The sequence below is a fragment of the Balaenoptera ricei genome, chromosome 2, assembly GCF_028023285.1.
Source record: "Balaenoptera ricei isolate mBalRic1 chromosome 2, mBalRic1.hap2, whole genome shotgun sequence".
NCBI classification, from domain to species: Eukaryota; Metazoa; Chordata; class Mammalia; order Artiodactyla; family Balaenopteridae; genus Balaenoptera; species Balaenoptera ricei.
In genome coordinates, this window is record NC_082640.1 from 159,379,339 (window position 1) to 159,403,911 (window position 24,573).

Genomic DNA, 24,573 nt, shown 5'->3' on the forward strand with positions numbered 1-24,573 from the left:
AGTTTACCCGTCCGTCAAAGCTTCCTTACCACCCCTTTTCCTGACCCGGTATTAACCCCCCTCCCGGACCTGGAGCGTCCTAGACCAAGCTTTAGTTGTAATTGGCTGATGGTTGGGCAGTTCAAAGTTCTGATAGGCTGCCGAAAGTGTCTGTTAAGTCAACTGGCAAAGGATGTGACCGCCATGGTTGGTTCGAGCTTGGGCGCAGTTTGGTTGCGCAGTAGAAAGCAAGGAAGGGGCAGACGCTCACGTCCGAGGGGAAGGGTTAACTCTTTGTGGTAGAGTTGACTCTGGAAACTCTTCCGTTTCTCCAACTTCCTCCCTATAAGGAGAAGCTTATCACTGCTAGCTTACCCAGAGGGTAGTACTTACAAAACAGCAACATCAGAGGTTGTGTTTAAAAATCATTTACAACCCCTTGAGAGAAAAGCAGTATACAGATTAAAATTTCCCCTTCTTGAGGTCCTAAGATGCCCAATTTCCTTGACGTTCTTTCCAGAAGGCTCCATGCTAAAGGGCAAAGCACAACCGTTTATTTTGCAGAGGTCAGTCCACTTTGGTTGCAGTTAATAAATTGAAGTGGCGTGTTGAGGGTTCTCCAGCTTCCAGACTCACCCCTGGCTGGCTCCTGCGAAGTGACCAGGCAACCAACAGCAAGTTTGGACTAAGTGGGCCATATTTTACCCTTGTGATGCTCTGGACAAGAGAATTCGGCTCCCGCAACTTGATTTTTATGCTCAGCAGTTCTTAAATAGCCCTACTAGTTGTGTGTCAGATACTTAAAAACTTGCCTTTTTTTCTAAACCTCTCCTCTTCCTAAGCAGTCTAAATTAGGACCATTGAATGACTGCAGTTCCTTTCTCATATTGGCACAATGCACAAGAATAAATGATTGCATTTTTACTCATTTGGGTACAAATCACAGTAGACACTTTTGAGAAATTTGGTGTTGCTATAAAAACTCTTGTGCTCCTAGAAATACATCCATCATTAGTTTTTTGCGTTTCTTTTTCATTTCCACCCCTTTTCCTGCTCCTAAATAGCAAAATGCTGGCCTAATTATTCTTTCAATTTCTAAATCAGATTTAAATGTACCTTCCTCACAACTCCACCTATCATACACAAACCCGTGGGTCATGAAACATACACTCAGGAATGGACTGGGACAGGTCAAGGGTACTTCCCTCTTAAGCATCCCTTTAATGGTTGGGGACTTTCTGTGGCACCAAGAATCTGGACTTTGCCCCTTTCTTAGTCCCACTAACTCTTTGTTCCATATCTCTTCTATTTACCCTCCTATTCTGTTCCAGCAAGGTATAAGGAGTTTAAAACTGCATGGTTCATTATCCAAAAAAAAATTGTCTATTTTCTAACATATATTTTTAGTCAGGTTTAAATAAACTACATACCTCTATCACCAAACTAAGCGGAAATTATTCCTCCAGTAACTCTACATAACAATAAGGTGTCTTTTCCCAGTTATTTTCCAGAACTTTCCTCCCCCTTCTCTCATCCTTACCTTCCAATTTAGAAATAACCTCCCCTTCAATTCAATGACTCATAAAAAGCCTGTAAAAGGAAAGTGGAAAAGCCAAAATAACTTCAGAGATGTCTGAATCATTCAATTGAAGGAAAGATCAGACATTGACCATGATAAGATGGAATCCAAGACATAAGGCCAGCCTGAACTAACATCCCATAACAAAAGAAGTAACATGTAAATGTGAAGACGCTCCAATGAGAAGAAGGAGGTAGCAGTACGTCCTTTACCCAGCTTTTTAATATATTACCAGCAGCTTTCTTCTCTCTAGTCTTGGCAGTGTGTCCTACCTACCAATTTTAGAGCAAGTTAGAAGGCAATTAATGTCCTGGCAGATAGGAAACAATAACGTCATAGGAGGACATGGCCATTATTATGGTACTTTGGGTAGTAATGGCTCTTGCACAGCCATAGTGACTATGTGCCATAGAGAACATAGAATTAGGCCAGCCTCACTAAGAGGACTTGTCATCCAAGTTCAGGAACTGAGCAGAATTACTATCACAAAACTAGGAAAATTGCCATCAAGGTCAGCTATTCCTTCTATTTCATTTTATTTGTTTATTTATTTTATTTTTTGGCCACACCACATGGCATGTGGGATCTTAGTTCCCTGACCAGGGATCGAACCTGTGCCCCCTGCAGTAGAAGAGCAGAGTCTTTTTTTTTTTTTAATGTTTTATTTATTGCTGTAATACAAGTGCCTAGAACAAGTGCCTGGCATAGAGAAGATGCCATTAGTGGCTTTGGGGATTTCTGTTTCCTCCTTTTCTTGGGGACTTAAGGAGTGGGCGAGGGGTGCATAGTCCCTGGTGCCGTCTGCTCACACTGACACCCACAGCGATGGCAGTCACTTGGACTGGGCTTTGAACATCAGCCAAGCAGGGTGCTGCAGAGGTGTCCCTAGATCCCAGCTGTATGACTCCTTCAGGTCTGGAGGGCCCCTCTGTGACTTCCCCGCTTCTCTTGGGGACACAGAAATCATTTGGTTGCTCCCATGCATGAGAGGGTACAGCAACTCTTCAAGGCTGTCCATCTGCCCAGGTGCTTGCTGAGATTCTCCTTACTGGGCTTTTTTTTTTTTTTTTTTTTTTAACATCTTTTTGGAGTATAATTGCTTTACAATGGTGTGTTAGTTTCTGCTTTATAACAAAGTGAATCAACTATACTTATACATATAACCCCATATCTCCTCCCTCTTGTGTCTCCCTCCCACCCTCCCTATCCCACCCCTCTAGGTGGTCACAAAGCACCGAGCTGATCTCCCTGTGCTATGCGGCTGCTTCCCACTAGCTATCTGTTTTACATTTGGTAGTGTGTATATGTCCATGCCACTCTCCCACTTCGTCCCAACTTACCCTTCCCCCTCCCCATGTCCTCAAGTCCATTCTCTATGTCTGAGTCTTTATTCCTGTCCTGCCCCTAGGTTCTTCAGAACCTTTTTTTTTTAGATTCCATATGTATGTGTTAGCATACAGTATTTGTTTTTCTCTTTCTGACTTACTTCACTCTGTATGACAGACTCTAGGCCCATCCACCTCACTACAAATAACTCAATTTCATTTCTTTTTATGGCTGAGTAATATTCCATTGTATGTATGTGCCACATGTGGAAGAGCAGAGCCTTAACCACTGGACCGCCAGGGAAGTCCCCCTCCTATTTCATACACTAAAAGAAAAAAAAGCATTTATAAATATTTTTGCTCATACATACATATATACTCCTACCCTCCCATTCCTTGTGAAAATCAGTTAAGAAGAAAAATGGGGACTTCCTTGGTGGTGCAGTGGTTAAGAGTCCACCTGCCAATGCAGGGGACACGGGTTCCAACCCTGGTCTGGGAAGATCCCACATGCCGCGAAGCAACTAAACCCGTGCACCACAACTACTGAGCCTGCGCTCTAGAGCCTGTGAGCCACAACTGCTGAGCCCACGTGCCACAACTACTGAAGGCTGCACGCCTAGAGACTGTGCTCTGCAACAAGAGAAGCCACTGCCATGAGAAGCCCATGCACCACAATGAAGAGTAGCCCCCGCTCACCACAACTAGAGAGAGCCCATGCGCAGCAGTGACAACCCAACACAGCCAAAAATAAATAAATTTTAAAAAGGAAAAGAAAAATGTAATATAAACATGTACAACGCAGTAAGAAGAGAGAAAACCTTAAAGAAGGAAGGTTTTAAGGAACATTCTTTGATCCAACAGAAGGCTATTGTGTTATTGAAGCCCATGCAGTACTGGAAAAGTTAATGCTTGAACCCTACGTTTTACTTTTGTTTTGATTTTGTGTGCACAAAGTAACCTTGTAACATAATTACTCCATCCAGCTTCTCTTTTCTTTCCTGTGTTATGTGCTTCTACATCACTCTCAAGGCCCCCTCTTAAAAAGCAAGAGCACTGGGGTCAGGGAGTCTGCAGCTTTGTGTCGCGTGGCTGGCTGTGGAGGTGGTGCAGATGGTATCTGTGCAAAACCACTTGAGCAAGACCAGGATGACAGGTATAGTACAGGCAAAAATAACCTTTATAAATCCTGATTAAGTGGAAAATGATGGACTCAGAGTGATGCCCCAATATCTGAGTGGTATGGTTTGCCTTGGGGTCTAGTGTATGCTGGTGCTTTTTGCTCTCTTTTCTTTGCTACTCCTCTCTTTTCATCATATCACTTTTCAAGGGAGCAAAATCTAAGTCTCTTTTCATTTCTATTTTAGTCCAGGAGTCAATCTCACAATGGAAAAGCTCCTTTTGGGGGTTTTTGTTTGTTTGTTTTTGGATTTTTTCCTCCCTGGTTTCTACACACAATTCCAAATGGATTCGAGAAACAGACAACTGGTGGAGAAGAAAATCACTCAGGTAAGCAGACAAGGGCCAGAGCTGCCTGCTGCTAGCAGTTAGGGGCAAAGCCATGATATTTGATAAGCGATGGTTCCCTGAGTTTGGGACCCCTGAAGGTGGAGGTTGACAGGGATGAAGGCATTGGAGAGAAGGGAGGAAAGAGAGAGAAAGAGAGACAGAGACAGAGGAAATGAGAACTGAGAGAGAGAGAGAAAGAGAAAGAAAAAGAGAGAGAGGACCCATAGAGAAGAGGGTAATGAAATCGAGAAAGAGTCAAGAGGCCACAATCAGAGTGCTGAGCCAGCTTAGAGTCCTACCCCCACCTCCGCAGCTATGGACTTTACACCAGGTTGCACAACTGCACCAACCAAGCGCAGCCTCTGCCACTGGTTGAAAGGAGAATGGGGCCAGAAGGCTACCCTATAGGATCATTGTTCTCCTGCCACCTGGAAATCCCCAGGTGCTGCTTCTGCACCAGGGCAAAGCTGACAAGGAAGGATAGATTCCTGCAGCCAACTGCATCGAGTGCATCTTCATTTGATTTCATAAAGGTGACCACTGGCATGAAGCTCTGGATAAACAAAGGGAAATTTTCTGGAAGAAGATGTTTTTGCCATCCCAAACTGGGGAGCTTCCAACAAAGGGACGTGCCAAGCTGCTTTCCATGCTGGAACAAAGCACTGTGGTTTCAAAATTCAAGGCTCTGTTCCATGGAGGGAAGAAGAAAAAAAAAAAAAAAGTCAGTGGAAGAGGGTGTTCCCTCAGGCAGAACCATTTGCTTTCCAATTCTAGAGCTCATGTGATTTTTAAATAGCACACCATACCTTCTCATTACTCAATGCATGAATTTTCATCCTCAAGAAAAGTGTATGTACCCCTCTACCCACCTTGCATAGCATAGGTAAGATGGCTTGAGTGCTTGTAAAATGGATGGGCTGCAGCTCTTAGCTCTGCCATTGTGCTATTGAATGGAACCCCTGGTTACTATCACCAGATCTATGGGTGGACCAGCCATTCTTCTGCAGCAGGGAGTGGGCCTCTCAAAGCACTTTTAAACTTTTGTCCATCCCAGTTTTACACACACACAAAGAGTTTCCTGGAAACATGGCTACACTCCAAGGATTTCAGAGAGTAGAATACCTTCTAGAGCTCCAGTTTTCTAATCACTTGGAATCTCATAAGAAAGTAGACTTGAACTCAGACTCTTGAACCTAAATGTGTTCAGATCCTGGCTCTGCCATTCGTAGCTGTGTGACTTTGGGAAAGTTGATTCATCTACCTAAACTTCAGTTCCTTCATCCACAAAACGGGATATGTATTAGTTATCTCTTGCTGCACAACAAATTACGCAAAAACTTAGTAGCTTAAAACAGTAATTATTATCTCTGTTTCTGTGGTTCAGAAATCCTGATGCAGCTTAACTGGGTCCTCTGGCTCTGGGGGTCTCACAAGGCTGCAGTCATCTCAAGGCTCAATTGGGGGACTTCCCTTGTGGTCCAGTGGTTAAGACTCCATGCTCTGAATGCAGGGGGCCCGGGTTCAATCCCTGGTCAGGGAACTAGATCCCTCATGCCACAACTAAAGATCCTGCATGTCACAACGAAGATCCCCCACGCGGCAATGAAGATCCTGCGTGCTGCAACTAAGACCTGGCACAGCCAAAGATATAAATTAATTTTTTTTTAAAAAAAGGCTCAATTAGGATGAATCTGCATCCTAGCTCAGTCATATCATTGTTGGCAGGGTTCCTTAGCTCACAGGCTTTAGGCTAAGGCCTTAGATCCTCATGAGCTATTAGCTCAGGACTTCCCTCAGTGCCTTGCCTTGTGGATCTCTCCATAGAGCACCTCAAAACATGGCGGCTTACTTCATCAGAGCAAGCCAGCAAGAGGGCAAGAGAGAGGGCCAGTAAGAGTGAGACTGCTAAAAAGACGCAAGTCACAGTCTTTTGTAATCTAATCACAGAAGTGACATCCCAAAATTCTTGCCACATTCTATTAGTTAAAAGCAAGTCATTAGGTCCAGCCCACACTCAAGGAAAGGGGATTACACAAGGATGTAAATACCAGAAGAGGGATCATTGGAGTCACTTTAGAAGCAGACTACCTTAGTATAATAATAATAATAATAATACCTACTTGTAGGTTTTGTTTAAACATTAAGGGAGAGAATATGTTCAATTCAGGGCCTGGCATATATTATGTACCTGGTGTATACAATAACTATTGTTACTATTAATGTTATTATTGAGTATATAATGATTGGTTTTCTCTCCCTTCTAGCTACTAGGAGGAAACTTTTATGAGCAATAAATGAGATAATCTACATAATTCAGGAAGGACGTGATGCATAGTAAGCGCTCAGTAACCATTAATTATTATTAACGTTATATGAGTGTATGCTATCTGGTTGCCCCTCCCAGCTACTGGAAAGATATGCTATGATTACAGTAACTTCCAGAATGGTCTAATTTTCAAATGTTTTGCCTCATTTATCCATGTGTACCCTATACTTGCCAGAACACAATTCTAGATTTGGGGCTCATAAAGTATGACCAACAAAGCCATGATCCAGTCTAATTTCCTGCCTGCGCTATACTAAGAAAGGCATGCTCAAAACAAGCAAGATGGGCTAAGTATGGCAGCACCTTCCAGTATGCAGAAATCTGAGCCTGGATCCATTAAAGTTCCAGAGAGAGGGGAGTGTGCCCAGAATGAGCAAGGACTTGGCTGTGTGACTTTTGTCCCTTTCAAAAGAAGCTGGTCACTGTGTAGTCTGCTGTCAGTCGTTAACTGAGGATGAGAGAAAGGGGGATTCTACCCAGGCTCCGTGGATGGAGTAAGGGCACCCAAGAGGCGGATTGCACACCTGGATTGGGAGAAGTCAGAATCAAGAGACTGAAGAAAGAGAAATTTTGCAATTAGAAAGTTGGAAGAAGAGAGTCCAGTTTGCAACATGAACGAAAGATCACTACAAGGTTAGAGTGACCCAGCAGGGCTGCGTTGAGTGGCTTCCTTGTAAGGGAGGAGGATATTGAGGGCTGGCTGGTGGCCAGAGAAAATGAGGAACTATAATCAAGGAAACCCCATTATTTTGGCTTTGAGTCATTTCTCAGGGCTCACCCATGATTATTATATAAGAAAAATGGCAGGGAAATACCCCTAAAATATAAATGATCTTTAAACCGAAAACATTATAGAAGAACAAAGGTCCAAGTGCATAGCTCACCTCATCTGATCTTTTCAGGCCAGGAGTATCTACTCAAATATTCTCTCCCTCCCTCCCTCCCTCCCTCTCTTTATATTTGTACATGTTCTTTCCTTTTGTCTGTGTTCCAGGCAGAAGAAGAAACTATCCTCACAAGGAAGTACCCTAGGATCTTTTCAACTGGAGCTGTTTCCTGATCCAGAGTCACCGTCTCCAACAGTTTCTTCCGTGGTGCTAGAGCATTAGAGCTCAATAAATACTCACAGGTAATAACAGTTACACCTCTGCCTCCAAATCAAGTCACCTGTGCAGCTGTGATTTAAACAGGCCCCTTGATTTTCTGAGATGCACCAGCTCTGGTCCCTTCTCCTCTGGGCATGTTCCCAGGTGTTTCCAGATTAGTGCACAGAAAGGCTCAAAGCAGAAGCTGCTGGGAAAGTTCTGTGAGGTTAAAGGAGAGGTGTATAGCAACATCAAGTTCCTCTTCCTGTCACTCTTGTCTCTTCTTCTTCTAACTCTGTGTTTCCTCTGTGTTTGAGAAAGGGGAGAATTATAAATAAGGCTCAGTACCGCTCTGCAGCCAGAGAAGATCTCTGTCTGCTTTTTTGCAGGATGGCCAATTATAGAAGGGAAAGAAGGGCTGAGGAGATGAGGACTTGCCCCCAGGAAGTCTGCCTACACAATAGGGATGGTGTGTTTATTTATTCAGCCTTTTCCTACAGGCAGCCAGAGCAACAGGCATTTCATTTTGCCCTCAGGAAGTGTATTTAGTGGTAGGCTTTCTTTCTTTTCCTGTTAGTTTCCTGCAAAAGGACATCAGTGTCTTCTCAGAGCAGCAGCTGATAAGAAGCATATTGTTGCTCAAGTGAAGGCAGACAAACATATTTCCTGAGGCAGACCCAGCTCATCCCAAGGGCACGGAGAACTGAGCCTGGGTGTGGAAATAGAAGAACCTGATTTTCACACCTGTTTCCCTCGTGCCATCTTCCTCCCTGAAATAGTCTCTCTAATGGGATACAATAATTACATCTTCCACTTGTGTAGAATTTCACACTTTCCCAAGGTATCGTCACACTGTACAGAAGCAGACTCCGAGGCACTGTATTTGAAGGAGCCTGGGAGTTACTTTGGAGGGTTGATATAAGGAGGCAGCTTTGGGTTTAACTCTATGTTCTGGGGAAATTATACCAATAGTATAGGTTTACCCTAAGTTAGATTCCATTTACTAGCTGCTACTCATCCTACAGATCTCACCTTCAAAGTCACTACTACAGTGGAGCCTGCTGACACCTCCTCTCCCAGCCACCACTGGGTTGGATGCCCCTCTTATACACACTGCACTTCTGTGTGGAATACACACATCCCATGTGTAAACTTGCATAGTGCCTATCTCTCCTGCAGCATTGTGATACCAGGAAACTCATCCATCCTGCTCACAGCTCCTAGCACGAGGCCTGACCCAAAGTAGCTCACTAAATGTTTAGTGAATGAATGAGTCAGGAGTTGTCTCTAGGAGCAGCCTTCCCACTCTACACCATCATTTATTTTGGGGTGGTGCTATGAGAGTTATAAAAAAAGGCATGTGCTAATTATCATATAATGATCACTAGTGGTTACAGTAATTAGTAGGTAAAAGCACAGTGGGGGGATATGACTAAATAAAGCCTTCTACCAGTGTGTACAGGGCCTTCCCTGCATTATGAATTTGAAATCTCATTGCCTGTCTCTGTTGGACTCCCATAGAGAGACAGGGTCATTCCTTCAGTTGCCAACAGTGGGGAGAGGGAGAACTCAGTTTCCTCTGACTCAGTGAAACTGTTCTGGTCTGAAAATTAAATTAAAATGCTGGGCTGGTGGTGGCCCTCTGCTACTTCCCTCTCAGGCTCTGGGATGGATTTCCCCATCAAGGGTCTGCACTGAGTCATTCCTGCTCCAGATAAAAAACAAAAAAATTCAACTCCCTCGGGATGAGTGATGCAAGCAAAAACTCATCCTGCTAATCCTCCCGTTGGGGGTCATTGTTCATGGTCTCGGCCTCCTCCTTGGGAACAAGAGGATAAACTGAGAGAAAAGACAAAACTTTTCCTTCCCATTCCTTCTTACCTCAAAAGCTCTTGGTCTGTGGTTTCCTCTTCTTCTGCAGAGGGGAAGTGAGGATGGAAATAGAGAAGGAGGAAGGACACACCACAGGACACAGCACTCTGATGGCCCTGAGATTGTGGGGGAGTTGTGAATTGGGATGAAGGATGACAAGACATGAAGGATCCCTAGAGATCCTTCAACAGTTCTCACATTCCAAACAACCAAGGCACAGCCCACTTGCCAGGACACAGGGAATCAGAAATGCAGTCAGTGGGAAGTGATGACAGCAAAGAAGCAGGCAGATCTGACACACAGGCCCTATGAAGAACTATGCCCCATGGGAGCATAGATTGCTGCAGATTGGGTAGTAAAGAGAGGGAGTGAGTGTTGAGTGTGAGGTCTTGGATCAGGAGGCCCACACTCTATTTCCTGCTCAGCCATCAGTTGATGGAAGGACCCCACGCAAAAGATGATTGTCAGAGATGTGGCTTAATCAGCTACCCAAGGAATGGGCAGATGTTTGTGAAATGCTTTGAAATCTCTAGATGAAAAGAAATGCCAGGAAAAGTTATTATTATTTTGATTGTTGATTCATAGAGGACCCGGAGCATCTTTGAGCCCCTGTATTGGAATCAGAGGCCACAGTATTTTCATCTTGGGTGGACCAGTCCCTGGAGATCTGTTTTCTAATAACCTCAGTTGAGAACATGTTCATTGCCGAGGTCTGTAAGGAATACAACCAAAAATCCCCATCATTGGAGGATTACAAATTTCCAACCAAGCACCAGTAAGTTTTCTGTGCAACAGATCCTGGCCAGGTCTAATTTGTGTGGAGGGATGTGTAGGCTGTGACCTGGTAACACTTCTCCCTCTCTCTCTCTCTCTCTCTCCTAAGCCCTCTCTCTCCTCTCCTCTTTTTTTACATGTGTAAGGCTATTTAGAAACTTTGACTTATCAAAGGATATTTGGAGACTCCAAAATGATCACCCCAACTGTGGCTCTCCATCTCCCACCACTTAGCCCTTTTTTTTTTTAAGGAAGTGGTTAAACCAGACCCTTTTTCATTCTATTTGACAGGTATGTGACCCTGGTATTCTACTTCTCTATTCACTGCCTTGTATACTTTGCTATAAATGCTCCTGCCCCACTACCTCTTCTGGTCTCTGTTCCACAAACCAACCAGATTGTCATTCCAAAGTGATATGTTAGTGATTGAGTTCTTAAGTGAAAGTATATTCCCCTTCCTGGTGTCTCCAAAGCTAACAGGCTGACTAGATTCATAACAGGACTTTAACCTGAGCCTGCAACAAGTACTTACCTGTCCTGAATGACCTAAGCAGTAACAATCCCAGGTCACAATCATCACAGGAACAGATATTATTTTTCTGCTGTTGCACAAAGTGGACAAAGGTTGTCTAACTGATGCGGAATGGATCACTTAATAAAGCCAGAGCTGCTTGTAAACCAAGAAAAATCTCAAGAATGGGCATGTGACTGCTAGGCATGCTTTAGGGGGAGAGCTGAGCTAACTCTATAGTATCACAAACAGCATGGGTAAGATCACCATGAACTCTGCTCCCAAATCCCCAAATCCTAGGATTATAACATCATTGACAAACTTCCAGTAGAGTTAAGATGAGAACTGGTAAAAAAAAAAAAAAAGAATACTTTAAGGTGTAGGTAATAAATGCATGGAACTCTTCATCCAGGGAGGGAATATAGTCAGAATACAGAAATGATTAGAGCAAATTTATGAATTGCAGAGCCATACATGAATGAACCAGTCATTTTTCAACCCCAGTCCTACTGCAGAGTCCCAGATCCCTTTCCTAGTTCCAGGGGTTCCACTTCATTAGGTTGGAGTAGGGTCCAGGGATCTGTACTTTATTTTTGCAAAGCTCCACCAAGTGATTCTGATTCACAACCAGGTTTAAGAACCACTACTTGAATAACCTTTCGTCCAAGGTAAGAGAATATTAAATGGACTATAGGTCTGTCTCAACCTGGTAATCCTTATGGTCCTAACTGTCAAACTGCTTGGTTAGTGAATGACAACTCAGAGACATAACAGCTGGTATCTTTGTGATACGGAACAAACTCCTGAGTAGCCATTAGACTCTGGATCCACTGATCAAATGTAATAATATAATAATTCTCTGGCCCCTGGCTCATTTAGAACCTTCTGCAAGATCTGTGAGACTTTCCCGCCTCAGGGATGAATCAACTGGAGCTTTTTAGAACAACCTTTGGAAGGAAATATTCAAATCTGCTTACCAGAATACAGTGCAGACTTCTTTAAACATTTCCCTTGTGACTCTTCATGTGCAGTGCTTACAATACTAGGCATTCACTCATTCAGTAAATATCCATTGACTAAAAATTAGACACGTACTCTATGCTAATAGTTTGCTGCTGAGGGTGTAAATAAGCAAATAAGACAGTGGTAAAACAGATGTGGTCCCTAGCTTCATAAATAACTAATAGGCTCTCAAATTCTTTTTATTTTTTTATAATGGCTGGGTACAGTGGAACAGCCATCCCAGGAAATTCTATGAGGGCCATTCTACCCTCTTAGGGACATAGCATTTGAGTTCTAGATATAGCTCGCCTGAGGCCAAGAACAACTGTAAAATGAGATGCCCCCCCCTTTTTTTTCCAAATGTACCTACAAGTAAAGGATAAAATGAGCTTCCAGAAGATAAGAACTATACTTTGTTCACCTTTGGATCCACAATTCCATGTATAGTACCTTGTGCATAGTAAGGTTCAGTGTTTTTGAATGAGTGAATGAATGAATGAAGCTTGAATCTAAGTTCTGCTGTTTACTGTGCATCCTGTACAAGTCACGGAATCTTTCTGACCCTCTGCTTCCTCATGATAGAGGCAATAACTACCTTGCCTACCTGTCATACGATTAGAAATCACATGGGCACTAGCACTGTAGCTGGCATAAGGCAAGCAGGTACTCAACAAATGGTTGTGGGGATGGTACATGGCTGTTACTGTGAGAACAGGTAAACAGAAGCTTCCAGGAACCAACTTGTATGGTCAGACTGACACCTGGTGGTGCAATCTTAGAACCTATGCCAAAAGTATAGTCAATTGCTGGATTGAAATTTAAGTTAGGGAGTAACTAGGAACTATAAGACGGGCTTTACCCAAGTAACAATTTTTTTTTTTTACACAAGTAATATTATTTAATCCTCACCAGTGATTTTCAATCCTGACTGTATATTAGAATAATCTACAGAGCTTATATAATCTACTGCTATCTGGATCTCACCCTCAGAGATTCTGACTTAATTTGTAGAACAGGCTGCCACATTTTTTTTTTAATTAAAAAAATTTTTTTTGATGTGGACCATTTTTAAAATCTTTATTGAATTTGTTTCTGTCTTTTTTTTTTTTTGGCTGTGCTGGGTCTTCGTTGCTGTGCATGGGTTTCCTCTAGTTGTGGTGAGCGGGAGCTACTCTTTGTTGCGGTGCCCGGGCTTCTCATTGTCGTGGCTTCTCTTGTTGTGGAGCACGGGCTCTGGGCGCGCAGGCTTCAGTAGTTGTGGCATGTGGGTTCAGTAGCTGTGGCTTGTGGGCTCTAGAGCTCAGGCTCAGTAGTTGTGGTGCATGGGCTTAGTTGCTCCATGGCATGTGGAATCTTCCCAGACCAGGGCTCAAACCCGTGTCCCCTGCATTGGCAGGTGGATTCTTAACCACTGTGCCACCAGAGAAGCCCACTTCTGTCTTATGTTTTAGTTTTTTTTTTTTGGCTGTGAGGCATGTGGGATCTTAGATCCCCAACCATGAATCAAACCTGCACCCTCTGCAATGGAAGGTGAAATCTCAACCACTGGACCACCAGGGAAGTCCCAGGCTGCCACATTTTAAAAAGCAATGTTAATGTGCAACCAGGTTGAGAACCACTGCAAAAGACCCATGAGATAATTATCATTCTTCCCATTTTACAAATGATGAAAGTAAAACTCAGAATGATAAAGTACTTTTCACAGAGTCACATAGTTATTCATAGCAGAAGGGAGTTTGAACGTGACTCTGCCATTTTTCTCTATATCACATTGTCTTTTTTTTTTTAACATCTTTATTGGAGTATAATTGCTTTACAATGGTGTGTTAGTTTCTGCTTTATAACAAAATGAATCAACTATACTTATACATATATCCCCATATCTCCTCCCTGTTGCGTCTCCCTCCCACCCTCCCTATCCCACCCCTCTGGGTGGTCACAAAGCACCGAGCTGATCTCCCTGTGCTATGCGGCTGCTTCCCACTAGCTGTCTATTTTACATTTGGTAGTGTATACATGTCCATGCCACTATCCCACTTTGTCACAGCTTACCCTTCCCCCTCCCCCTATCCTCAAGTCCGTTCTCTAGTAGGTCTGAGTCTTTATTCCCGTCTTGCTCCTAGGTTCTTCATGACCATTTTTTTGTTTTGTCTTTTAGATTCCATATATATGTGTTAGCATACGGTATTTGTTTTTCTCTTTCTGATTTACTTCACTCTGTATGACAGACTCTAGGTCCATCCACCTCACTACAAATAACTCAATTTCGTTTCTTTTCATGGCTGAGTAATATTCCATTGTATATATGTGCCACATCTTCTTTATCCATTCATCTGTTGATGGACACTTAGGTTGCTTCCATGTCTTGGCCATTGTAAATAGGGCTGCAGTGAACATTGTGGTACATGACTCTTTTTGAATTATGGTTTTCTCAGGGTATATGCCCAGTAGTGGGATTGCTGGGTCGTATGGTAGTTCTATTTTTAGTTTTTTAAGGAGCCTCCATACTGTTCTCCATAGTGGCTGTATCAATTTACATTCCCACCAACAGTGGAAGAGGGTTCCCTTTTCTCCACACCCTCTCCAGCATTTATTGTTTGTAGATTTTTTGATGATGGCCATTCTGACCGGTGTGAGATGATATCTCATTGTAGTTTTGATTTGCATTTCTCTAATGATTAGTGATGTTGAGCATTCTTTCATGTGTTTGTTGGCAATCTGTATATCTTCTTTGGAGAAATGTCTATTTAGGTCTTCTGCCCATTTTTGGATTGGGTTGTTTGTTTTTTTGATATTGAGCTGCATGAGCTGCTTGTAAATTTTGGAGATTAATCCTTTGTCAGTTGCTTCATTTGCAAATATTTTCTCCCATTCTGAGGGTTGTGTTTTCGTCTTGTTTATGGTTTCCTTTGCTGCGCAAAAGCTTTTAAGTTTCATTAGGTCCCATTTGTTTATTTTTGTCTTTATTTCCATTTCTCTAGGAGGTGGGTCAAAAAGGATCTTGCTGTGATTTATGTCAAGAGTGTTCTGCCTATGTTTTCCTCTAAGAGTTTGATAGTGTCTGGCCTTACATTTAGGTCTTTAATCCATTTTGAGTTTATTTTTGTGTATGGTGTTAGGGAGTGTTCTAATTTCATTCTTTTACTTGTAGCTGTCCAGTTTTCCCAGCACCACTTATTGAAGAGGCTGTCTTTTCTCCACTATATATTCTTGCCTCCTTTATCAAAGGTATGGTATCACATTGTCTTGGTAGAGGCTTTTGGAAGTCTGATGTGCTCCACTTAGCTTCTGCCTGTGAAAGTCTCAAACTCAGAGGCACTGGAGAATTCCATGACCCTATGGGGTGAAGTACTCCAAACAGCATTTTGGTGTTGAGAGGGTAATATGGCCTAATGAAGGCACTGACTTCCTGAATTCTCTCTATAGAATCCCTCTTCCCAGAGCTTTAAACTCTGCTGCTCTGTTGATGGATAAATGAGCAATGTAAATTTGTTCGACTCTGAATTGAATAGCTACAAGATATATTTAAAGCTTTTTTTTTCTTTTCTGAGATCTGGGATATGTTAGAGAACTAAAACAGATTAATTAACCATTATTGAGTTCGAGGAAACAGCCTCCTATACAACTAGTGCACACTTATATGTTTGGCCAAAAACAATTGAGGTGACAGGTATCAGCAGATAAAGAAGAATGAAAGGGCTAAATCCTAACATCTGAGACTGTGTCCTAAATTGGCCTCCCAAAGAGATTCTCAGAGGGCAGATGATTTTGAAAGGCATGGGAAGCACAAGTGCCTTCCAAACCTACCCTGTAGAAAGTGCCAGCTCAGCCCAGGCATGGAAAATGAATGGTGCCTCATTGGATCATTGAAGAAGCCTGCAGCATCTTATAGAGATGGGTGAGATCCAGGCCACTGCCTAACTCAATTACTTGCTAGGACGATTTCCCTGAATTTTATGAGGAATTTTTCTTTGGTTGGTGCTGGGCAGCACATGGGAACAGGCTGAGGGTGCTGAGGTTCAGCCAAGTGAGCAATAGCCTAGAAACTCACCATCTGAAAAGCCTATATCAGGGGTCACAAACTCTCAGCCCAAGGGCAAAATTTGGCTCACAGATGTATTTTGCACAGTGTTAGTTTTCAGTGTTTTTAATATTTTTAAAGTAATTGCCAATGTTTTACAGTGGACAAGTTTCATGTAAAACTCTAGATTTTTTTGCATGAGTTATAATGTAGAGAGCCTTGACTATCCTGGTCACTGCGGTATCCCAGAACCTAGAACAGTTCCTGGAATGTAATAACTCTTTAATAAATATTTTTTTGAATCAATGTTTTAAAAAAAAAAAAAAACCCAGTCCTATGAAGTAGGAATTATTGTCACCATTTTACAGTGAATAAAAGAAATCTCAGGGCTTCCCTGGTGGCACAGTGGTTAATAATCTGCCTACCAATTCAGGGGACACAGGTTTGAGCCCTGGTCCAGGAAGATCCCACATGCCCCGGGGTAACTAAGCCCGTGTGCCACAACTACTGAACCTGCACTCTAGAGCCTGCAAGCCACAACTACTGAGCCCATGTGCCACAACTACTGAAGCCCGTGCACCTAGAGCCCATGCTCCACAAGAGAAGACACTGCAATGAGAAGCCCACGCACCACAACGATGAGTAGCCCTCACTTGCCGCAACTAGAGAAAGCCCACACGCAACAACGAAGACCCAATGAAGCCAAAAATAAACAAATAAAATAAATTTATTTTAAAAAAAAGAAATCTCAGAGAATTTAAGTCACTCACCTAAGGTCACATAATTAATAAGCAGCGAAATATTTGGACTCAAGCATGTTGACTTCCAAAGCCAGTGTTCTGTTCACTACTCCACACTGCACAGCATCCTACACTGTGGGCCTTTCACAGTCACAATAAGCCTTTCGATTTAGATTTTTAAAAAACAGCTGAATTGGGCTTCCCTGGTGGCGCAGTGGTTGAGAATCTGCCTGCCAATGCAGGGGACACGGGTTCGAGCCCTGGTCTGGGAAGATCCCACATGCCGCGGAGCAACTGGGCCCGTGAGCCACAACTACTGAGCCTGCGCGTCTGGAGCCTGTGCTCCACAACAAGAGAGGCCACGATAGTGAGAGGCCCGCGCACCGCGATGAAGAGTGGCCCCCGCTTGCCGCAACTAGAGAAAGCCCTCACACAGAAACGAAGACCTAACATATCCAAAAATAAATAAATAAATAATTAATTAATTAAAAAAAAAAAATCCCACGCATTCAGATCCCCACCAATCTCATCAGAAAAGCTTCAAGTATTTAGAAACTGTCAAGCTCATGACAGTGAATACAAGTTTAAAAAAAAAAAAAAAACAGCTGAATTGAGATACAATTAGCATACTATACAATTTACCCACTTAAAGTGTATGATGCAATGTTTTTTCATTATATTCACAAGGTTGAACAATCATCACCACAATCTAATTTTAGAACATATCTGTTCCCCCAAAAGAAACCCCATTAACAGTCAATTCCTATTCCCCTCTCCAACTCTCCCTCCCCCATTCCCACCTCTCTCAGCCCTAAGCAATCACTAATCTACTTTCTGTTTACATAAATTTGATATTCTGTAATCTACTGCAAAGGAGGCAAGAATATACAACGGAGAAAAGAGAGTCTCTTTAGCAAGTGGTGTTGGAAAAGCTGGACAGCTACATGTAAAATAATGAAATTAGAACACTCCCTCACACCATATACAAAAATAAACTCAAAATGGTTAAAATACCTAAATATAAGACATAACACCATAAACTCCTAGAAGAGAACATAGGCAAAACATTCTCTGACCTAAATCGTAGCAATATTTTTTTGGACCTGTCTCCTAAGGCAAAGGAAACAAAAGCAAAAATAAACAAATGGGACCTAATCAAACTTATAAGCTTTTGCATAGCAAAGGAAACTATCAACAAAATTAAAAGACAACCTATGGACTGGGAGAAAATATTTGTACATGATGCAATTGACAAGAGGTTAATATGCAAAGTGTACAAACAGCTTATACAACTCAGTATCAAAAAAACCCCAAACCCAATCAAAAAATGGGCAGACCTAAACAGACATTTCTCCAAATAAGACATTCAGATGGCCAACAGGCACATGAAAAAATGCTCAACACCACTAATTGTTAGAGAAATGCAAATCAAAACCACAATTGGGCATTACCTCATACCAATCAGAATGGCTATCATCAAAAAGTCTATATAAAGATGTTAAAAAAAGAAAAAGTCTATAAAAAACAAATGCTGGAGAGGGTGAGGAGAAAAGGGAACCCTCCTACACTGTTGATGGGAATGTAAATTGGTGCAGCCACTATGGAGAACAGTATGCAGGTTCCTCAAAAAACTAAAAATAGAGCTACCATATATCCAGCAATTCCACTCCTGGGCATATATCTGGGAAAGTTGAAAACTCCAATTTGAAAAGACACATGCGCTCCAATGTTCATAGCAGCACTATTTACAATAGCCGAGACATGGAAATAACCCAAGTGCGCATCAACAGACGATTGGTTTAAGAAGGAACAGACAAATAAAAAAATTTGTCTATTCTGGAAATTTCATATAAATGAAGTCATACAATATGTGATCTTTGGTAACTGGCTTCCTTCACTTAGCATAGTGTTTTCAAGGTTCAGCCATGTTGTAGCATTTATCAGTACTTCAGTATATTGATTTATAATGTGTTAGTTTCATGTATACAGCAAAGTGATTCAGTTATATATTCTTTTTCAGATTCTTTTCCATTATAGGTTATTACAAGATATTGAATATAGTTCCCTGTGCTATACAGTAGGTCTTTGTTGTTTATCTATTTTGTATGTAGTAGTGTGTATCTGCTAATCCCAAACTCCTAATTTATTCCTCCCCACCCCTTTTCCCCTTTGGTTACCATAAGTTTGTTTTCAATGTCTGTGAGTCTATTTCTATTTTGTAAATAAGTTCATTTGTATCATTTTTTTAGATTCTACATATAAGTGATATCATATAATATTTGTCTTTCTCTGTCTGACTTACTTCACTTAGTATGATAATCTCTAGGTCCACCCATGTTGCTGCAGAAGGCATTATTTCATTCTTTTTTATGGCTGAGTAGTATTTCCATTGTATATGTGGGTATACATGTATATGTGTGTATATGTATATATATATATATATATATATATATATATATATAAAATCACATTTTCTTTATCCTTTCATCTGTCGATGGACTAGTACTTCATTACTTTTTATTGACAAATAATATTTTATTGTATGGATACACCAAAGTTTATTTATCCATACATCAGTTGATGGACATTTGGGTTGTTTCCACTTCTCGGCTATTATGAATAATATTGCTGTGAACATTCATGTTCATTTAGATTTTTGACATTGTTTCAAAAGTTAGTCATTGTAATTTTTTGTGTTAAAAGCAATAATTTAAGTGTATACATTAAAAACCTACTGTATTTTTAAAAATTTCATTTTGGCACTTCGTTTTTAAAAATATAGCTGAAGTCTCAAAAAAGTTAGAGTATCCAGCTCACTCTTGACTTCTGAGAGGCCCTGATGCTGCTGCCTCCAACAAATGAGCCCCTTTTATCCAGTAAGAAAACAAACTCCTCAGAGTCAGAAAAACTGTCTTACACTTCCTGGTACAGCCATGATGCCTAAATATAATACATGCATTTGGTAACTATTTGCTGACAGTATAGCTCTTCCAGAAAGGATGCGATGGAGTGGGAGGATTAAGTGATAACCAATGGGAGGTTGTGGGATGGGAGAGAATAAATTCTAACGCAGGTGTTTTCCTTCTGACCCACTGCCGCCTCTTTGTTGTTAGTCTGGTCAGGAAGATTTCTGTTCATGTAGTTCACTAAGGGATGCTAACTTAGATGGACTATGTAAACTAATAAGGACACGAATCTTTGTTGAAAAATGGAAAATTTCTCTAGATCTCAACCAAGAGAAGGTCAGCATAGTGTTTCTCCCACAAGCTGGGCCAAACAGAAGCTTCCTTTTAAAGTAGGATAGGCAGCAATCCCTTGTCTAATCAACCTGTGGAGTTAGCGAATGTCTGTGGCAGAAGAAAGGAGACGAAAAATGGAAAGAGGAGCAATGGAAAGGAGACAGCCGAAACATTCTGTGCGGGAAGACTCTCCTACAACTGCCTCAGTCTGGTAGGACAGGTAAGGATCTCTGGAATATTTTGTCATTATAACAGTTTATTAACATGAATAGATACAGCTAGAAAGCACAGGGGCAAGGAGAATGGATGACCTGCTTCTTTACTGTGAAGCAATAAGTGAACCGATTTGGAAACACAAGAGGAAAATGGAGCTGTCGTGGAGCCCTGCCGAGTTCCGTCCTCCAGCTTTTCGCCTGTCCTTCCCCCACCTGGAAGATCTTCCCTCCTCCCCTCACTCTATCTAAGGCTCGTGCTATCCCTGAGACCCATGACTACTCCAGCGCCCTTCTCCCCTGGACTCCTACAACACATCTGCTGTGTACCCCGCAATTCCTACTAGATTAAGCATACTGTCTTTCAAAGGTTCTTATATGTGTATTTTATAGAACCCTTTGTACACTCCTCAAAGACAAGGGCCATTTCTGCTGCTTCTGCTACATCTCCCAGAGTTCCGAAGGCCTAACAGACCCTCTGTTTGGCCTTGCTGACTGACTGAAGGGTTCCGTTCAGGCTTCTTCTTCCTGCCAGTGATGCAGAGAGCACAATAAAGTCCTTTCATTATGAAATGACAAAGTCAAAGATAGAGGGGCTGAGAAAGTACTCATACAGAATTATTTATTGTCTCAAATGTCTCATGGCAGCCAGATCTCAGAATCTTCAGACTTGATAGATGTGGAAATAATTCTGATGTATGTGATGGTGCTTTTTGGATTAGTATTTAACTTGGATGATGTGTGTAAATTAATAAATAAAAACATGGGTTACATGAGTCAGGAAAAGGGAAGATTTTCTTTTACATACTTAACTGATATCCCCCAAAGTCCTTTTTTCCCCCATGTTCAATAGCTGCTAGGTGTTCATAGTGGAAATTATTGCTTTTTATATTTCTGATCATAACAGTGCAACCAGAAGAGAGGATCTGATTAGGGGGAGAAAAATGGAGAGAGAGATTCATATTGGCTTTATTTTAATCACTGAATGTCCCAAAGCTATTTAGGGCGTAAACAGCAATTAATATTTAGGAAAGAAAGCTGGATGCACACTACTATGAGTTCTGGATCTTTCCTCTTCCATGGCAATTTTTTGGGTATTGTGTGCTCTTACAGGATCCCAGCTTAGGATACAGATACAGTTGGTAACTCTCCCATGATGCCATAATCTTTTAAGCATTAAGTAACATTAACATTAAGGAGGCTCATGAGAATTGCTAATCAGCCTTGTGAAACTGCAGCAATGCTTCCTAGGGATCTAAAAGTATTCACACCCACCCACGCAGTACAAGGTGGAAAATATTGTACTAGCTCTGTTTTCTTGTAATAGTCCAGTGACGTGGCTTCCTTATTGCCTTCTGGGCTGCAGTTAAAGAACTTGCTCTAGAACAAGACTAGACTTGTAGATAGAAAACATCACTTAAGATTTTCTTTCCTAGACTAATGGGATTCTAGTTTGGGTTTCAAAGGGCTCTTTGTATAGCTTACAAAAGATTCTGGGTCTTTGAATATTTCTATTCTAGTAAACTTTGGAGTTCTGACCTATATTTAGTATATGACTTTTCTGGGTTATGGAAAAATATGGACTGTCACCTAATGTGATGTCAATTTTCTTTAACCCTCTGTGTAAATGGTGCACATTGAAGAGCCAGGTTTACTGTTAAACAGATTTTTCTTTATAAATATAATGACAAAGAGATTACACAACATCAGTTAAAGAGAAGAATGTGACTAGGTCCACGGCTGCCTGTGTCTTGGAGCAAGAGAAGGGCTCATCCTAGAAATAATTACCTTTCCTTCTAGGGGAAGAGGACATGACCCTGGAAAAAACTTGAGTTTTTACTTAGCTAGAGATCTTGGTTGTCAGATCCAAATGGTCCCATCGCAATCCTTTTTTCCCGGGCAGTGCGTAGATCTTTGACAAGTGATGAATGACCTCTGCTTCTTGTGTTTAGGCCCGGGACTGGACTCTGTGACCAGGGATTTGGTGTGCGGGGCCTCACAGGCTGCAGAGAGATATTAACATGTGAGCGCGTGTGCAAAATGTGGTCTCATGTGACAGATCCAAAGAGAAAGCCTCTTCAGCCATGGTTTTATCAGAATAGCTCTGTGAACTACCATAATAAATAAGAGAATAGAATCTATGAGTCCAAGACCTGCCTCTTTTGATTGCAGTCAGCAGCCTAATGTGGAGAATATGCCTGAATTTCCCACCCAAGGCTTGGACCTCCACATGGTGATCTTTGGGGTTAGCCTGTGTTTCCTATGTCTTTATTAATATGTAGTAGTAGCAGCAGCTATGGGAACTGCAGTAGCAATGACTAAAGAGCTTTATTCTTCATGTGTGCTAAGGTGGATTCACTCAGGGTGAACAGCCCCTGGGGACACAGCGCTGCTCTATTTTCACCTTATAAACCAAAGTAGTGATGGCCACGGTTGAGTTTGTACCTAGGTTAAAGTGTTCCCAGGAATCTAGGCTGTTCTAATGTTAATCTAGGTTTCTGTGTTACTCTATGGAATAGTAAGAGAGTTATCTATCTCATTTCCAAATGTATTCTTAGCTTAGGGCCAAAGTACAAATGGAATCCCATTTACTAAACGTCTAAATATTTAAATGTTACAAATCAAGCTAGTGGGGATTTCCCTGGTGGTCCAGTGGCTAAGACTCCCAATGCAGGGGACCCGGTTTGATCCCTGGCCAGGGAACTAGATCCCGCATGCCGCAACTAAAAGATCCCGCGTGCCGCAGGATCTTCTAAGACTGGGCGCGGCCAAATAAATATTTTTTAAAAATCAAGTTAACAAACTGTTTTTTTAAAAAAATAATATATTTATTGACTTGGCCCCACCAGGTCTTAGTTGTGGCATGTGGGATCTATTTCCCTGACCAGGGATCTAACCGGGGATTCCTGCATTGGGAGCACGGAGTCTTAACCACTGGACCATCAGGGAAGTCCCCAAACTGTTAACTAAAATACATACTATCACCTACATTGACAAAAAGACCAGGTTTGAATTTGGAATTTTTGCAGTCTTTGGAGCTCCTTACCAGAATGTGGTGGTGCAGGAAAACTGCATTATAAATAAATGCACCATGTTTTTCTTTTGTGATAGGAATCAAGCAAAATAGAATACATCAGAATTGTGTATTTGCAGGGAGCAAACCTGTAGTGGTACTACAAATGGTGAATTTTTTAAAAATTTAATTTAATTAATTTATTTTTGGGCCATGCTGTGTAGCATGCAGGATTTTAGTTCCCCGACAAGGGATGAAACCTGTGCCTCCTGCAGTGGAAGCATGGAGTCTTAACCACTGCACAGTCAGGGAAGTCCCTTGTGTATGTATATATCTTCCTCCTTCATTAAATAAATAGGAAAAATTTTATTATGATGTCTAATGAATTTAATGGGATTATTTCTGATTTTTTATATTGGGTCGGCCAAAAAGTTCATTCGGGTTTTTCCCATAAGAGGCTACAAAAACCCGAACGAACTTTTTGGCCAACCCATACTTGACTATTCTTTAATCAATCTCAAAAGCCTAACCCCAAAGTTTGATATATGCCCACTTACATATATGCAGAAAGAACACCATGCCTTGTATAATATTTCTTATTTCACAAATAACTTACAATTTCAGCTACATATTATATTGTACTTTTGCTATTTAAGTAATAAGAACCAACACATTATTTATTATCTTGTTTTTCATTACTTAAAAAATTGAATAAATCAATTGTGATGGGCCATATCATTTTAATTTTAACTTTTAATTTTGACTTTCAAGATGTATTTCTCTGTCAATTACTTGTATTATATTCTTTGAATATTATACTTGAAATGAAAAATGAAGTCATAATAAAAAGTAAGTCTCACCTGCACATGAATGTTTGTAGCAACTTTATTCATAATCATTAAAAACTAGAATCAACCTTCAGTAGGTGAAATGAAAAACAAACTGTGGTACATCCATACAATGAAATATTGTTCACAGACAAGAAATAAGCTCTCAAGCCACAAAAGACTTGGGTGAACCTCCTTGAATATGTATTGCTAAGTGAAACAAGTTAGCCTGAAAAGGCTACATATGTATGATTTTAATTATATGACATTCTGGAAAAGGCAGAACTACAGAGATAATAAGATCATTGATTGTCAGTTGTTTGCGGGGAGGAAGAGAGGATGGAAAAGAGGAAGCACAGAAGATTTTTAGCATGGTTAAACTATTCTGCATGATACTGAAATGGTGGATACATGGCATTATGCATTTGTGAAAACCCGTAGAACTATACAGCACAAGAATGAAACTTAATGAATACAAATAAAAAAAAATCATTTAGGAGGTCAGGGAATCCCAGGAAAAACCCAGACTATGACAAGAGAAAATAACTGTAACCTCAAT

General features: G+C 41.3%; 1 protein-coding gene across 5 annotated transcripts in view; it reads right to left on the bottom strand.

Annotated features, from left to right (window-relative positions):
- Positions 1-21,868: 21,868 nt before the first annotated feature.
- The window catches only part of HEATR4 (HEAT repeat containing 4), an 88,797-nt gene continuing 86,092 nt past the window's right edge, over positions 21,869-24,573 (bottom strand). For all 5 annotated transcript variants that reach the window (XM_059914594.1, XM_059914595.1, XM_059914596.1 and 2 more), the window contains one exon: positions 21,869-22,177. In XM_059914594.1, coding sequence (XP_059770577.1) covers positions 22,019-22,177 — 159 coding nt within the window. In that variant the 3' untranslated portion in view covers positions 21,869-22,018. The remainder of the gene's footprint in view (positions 22,178-24,573) is intronic.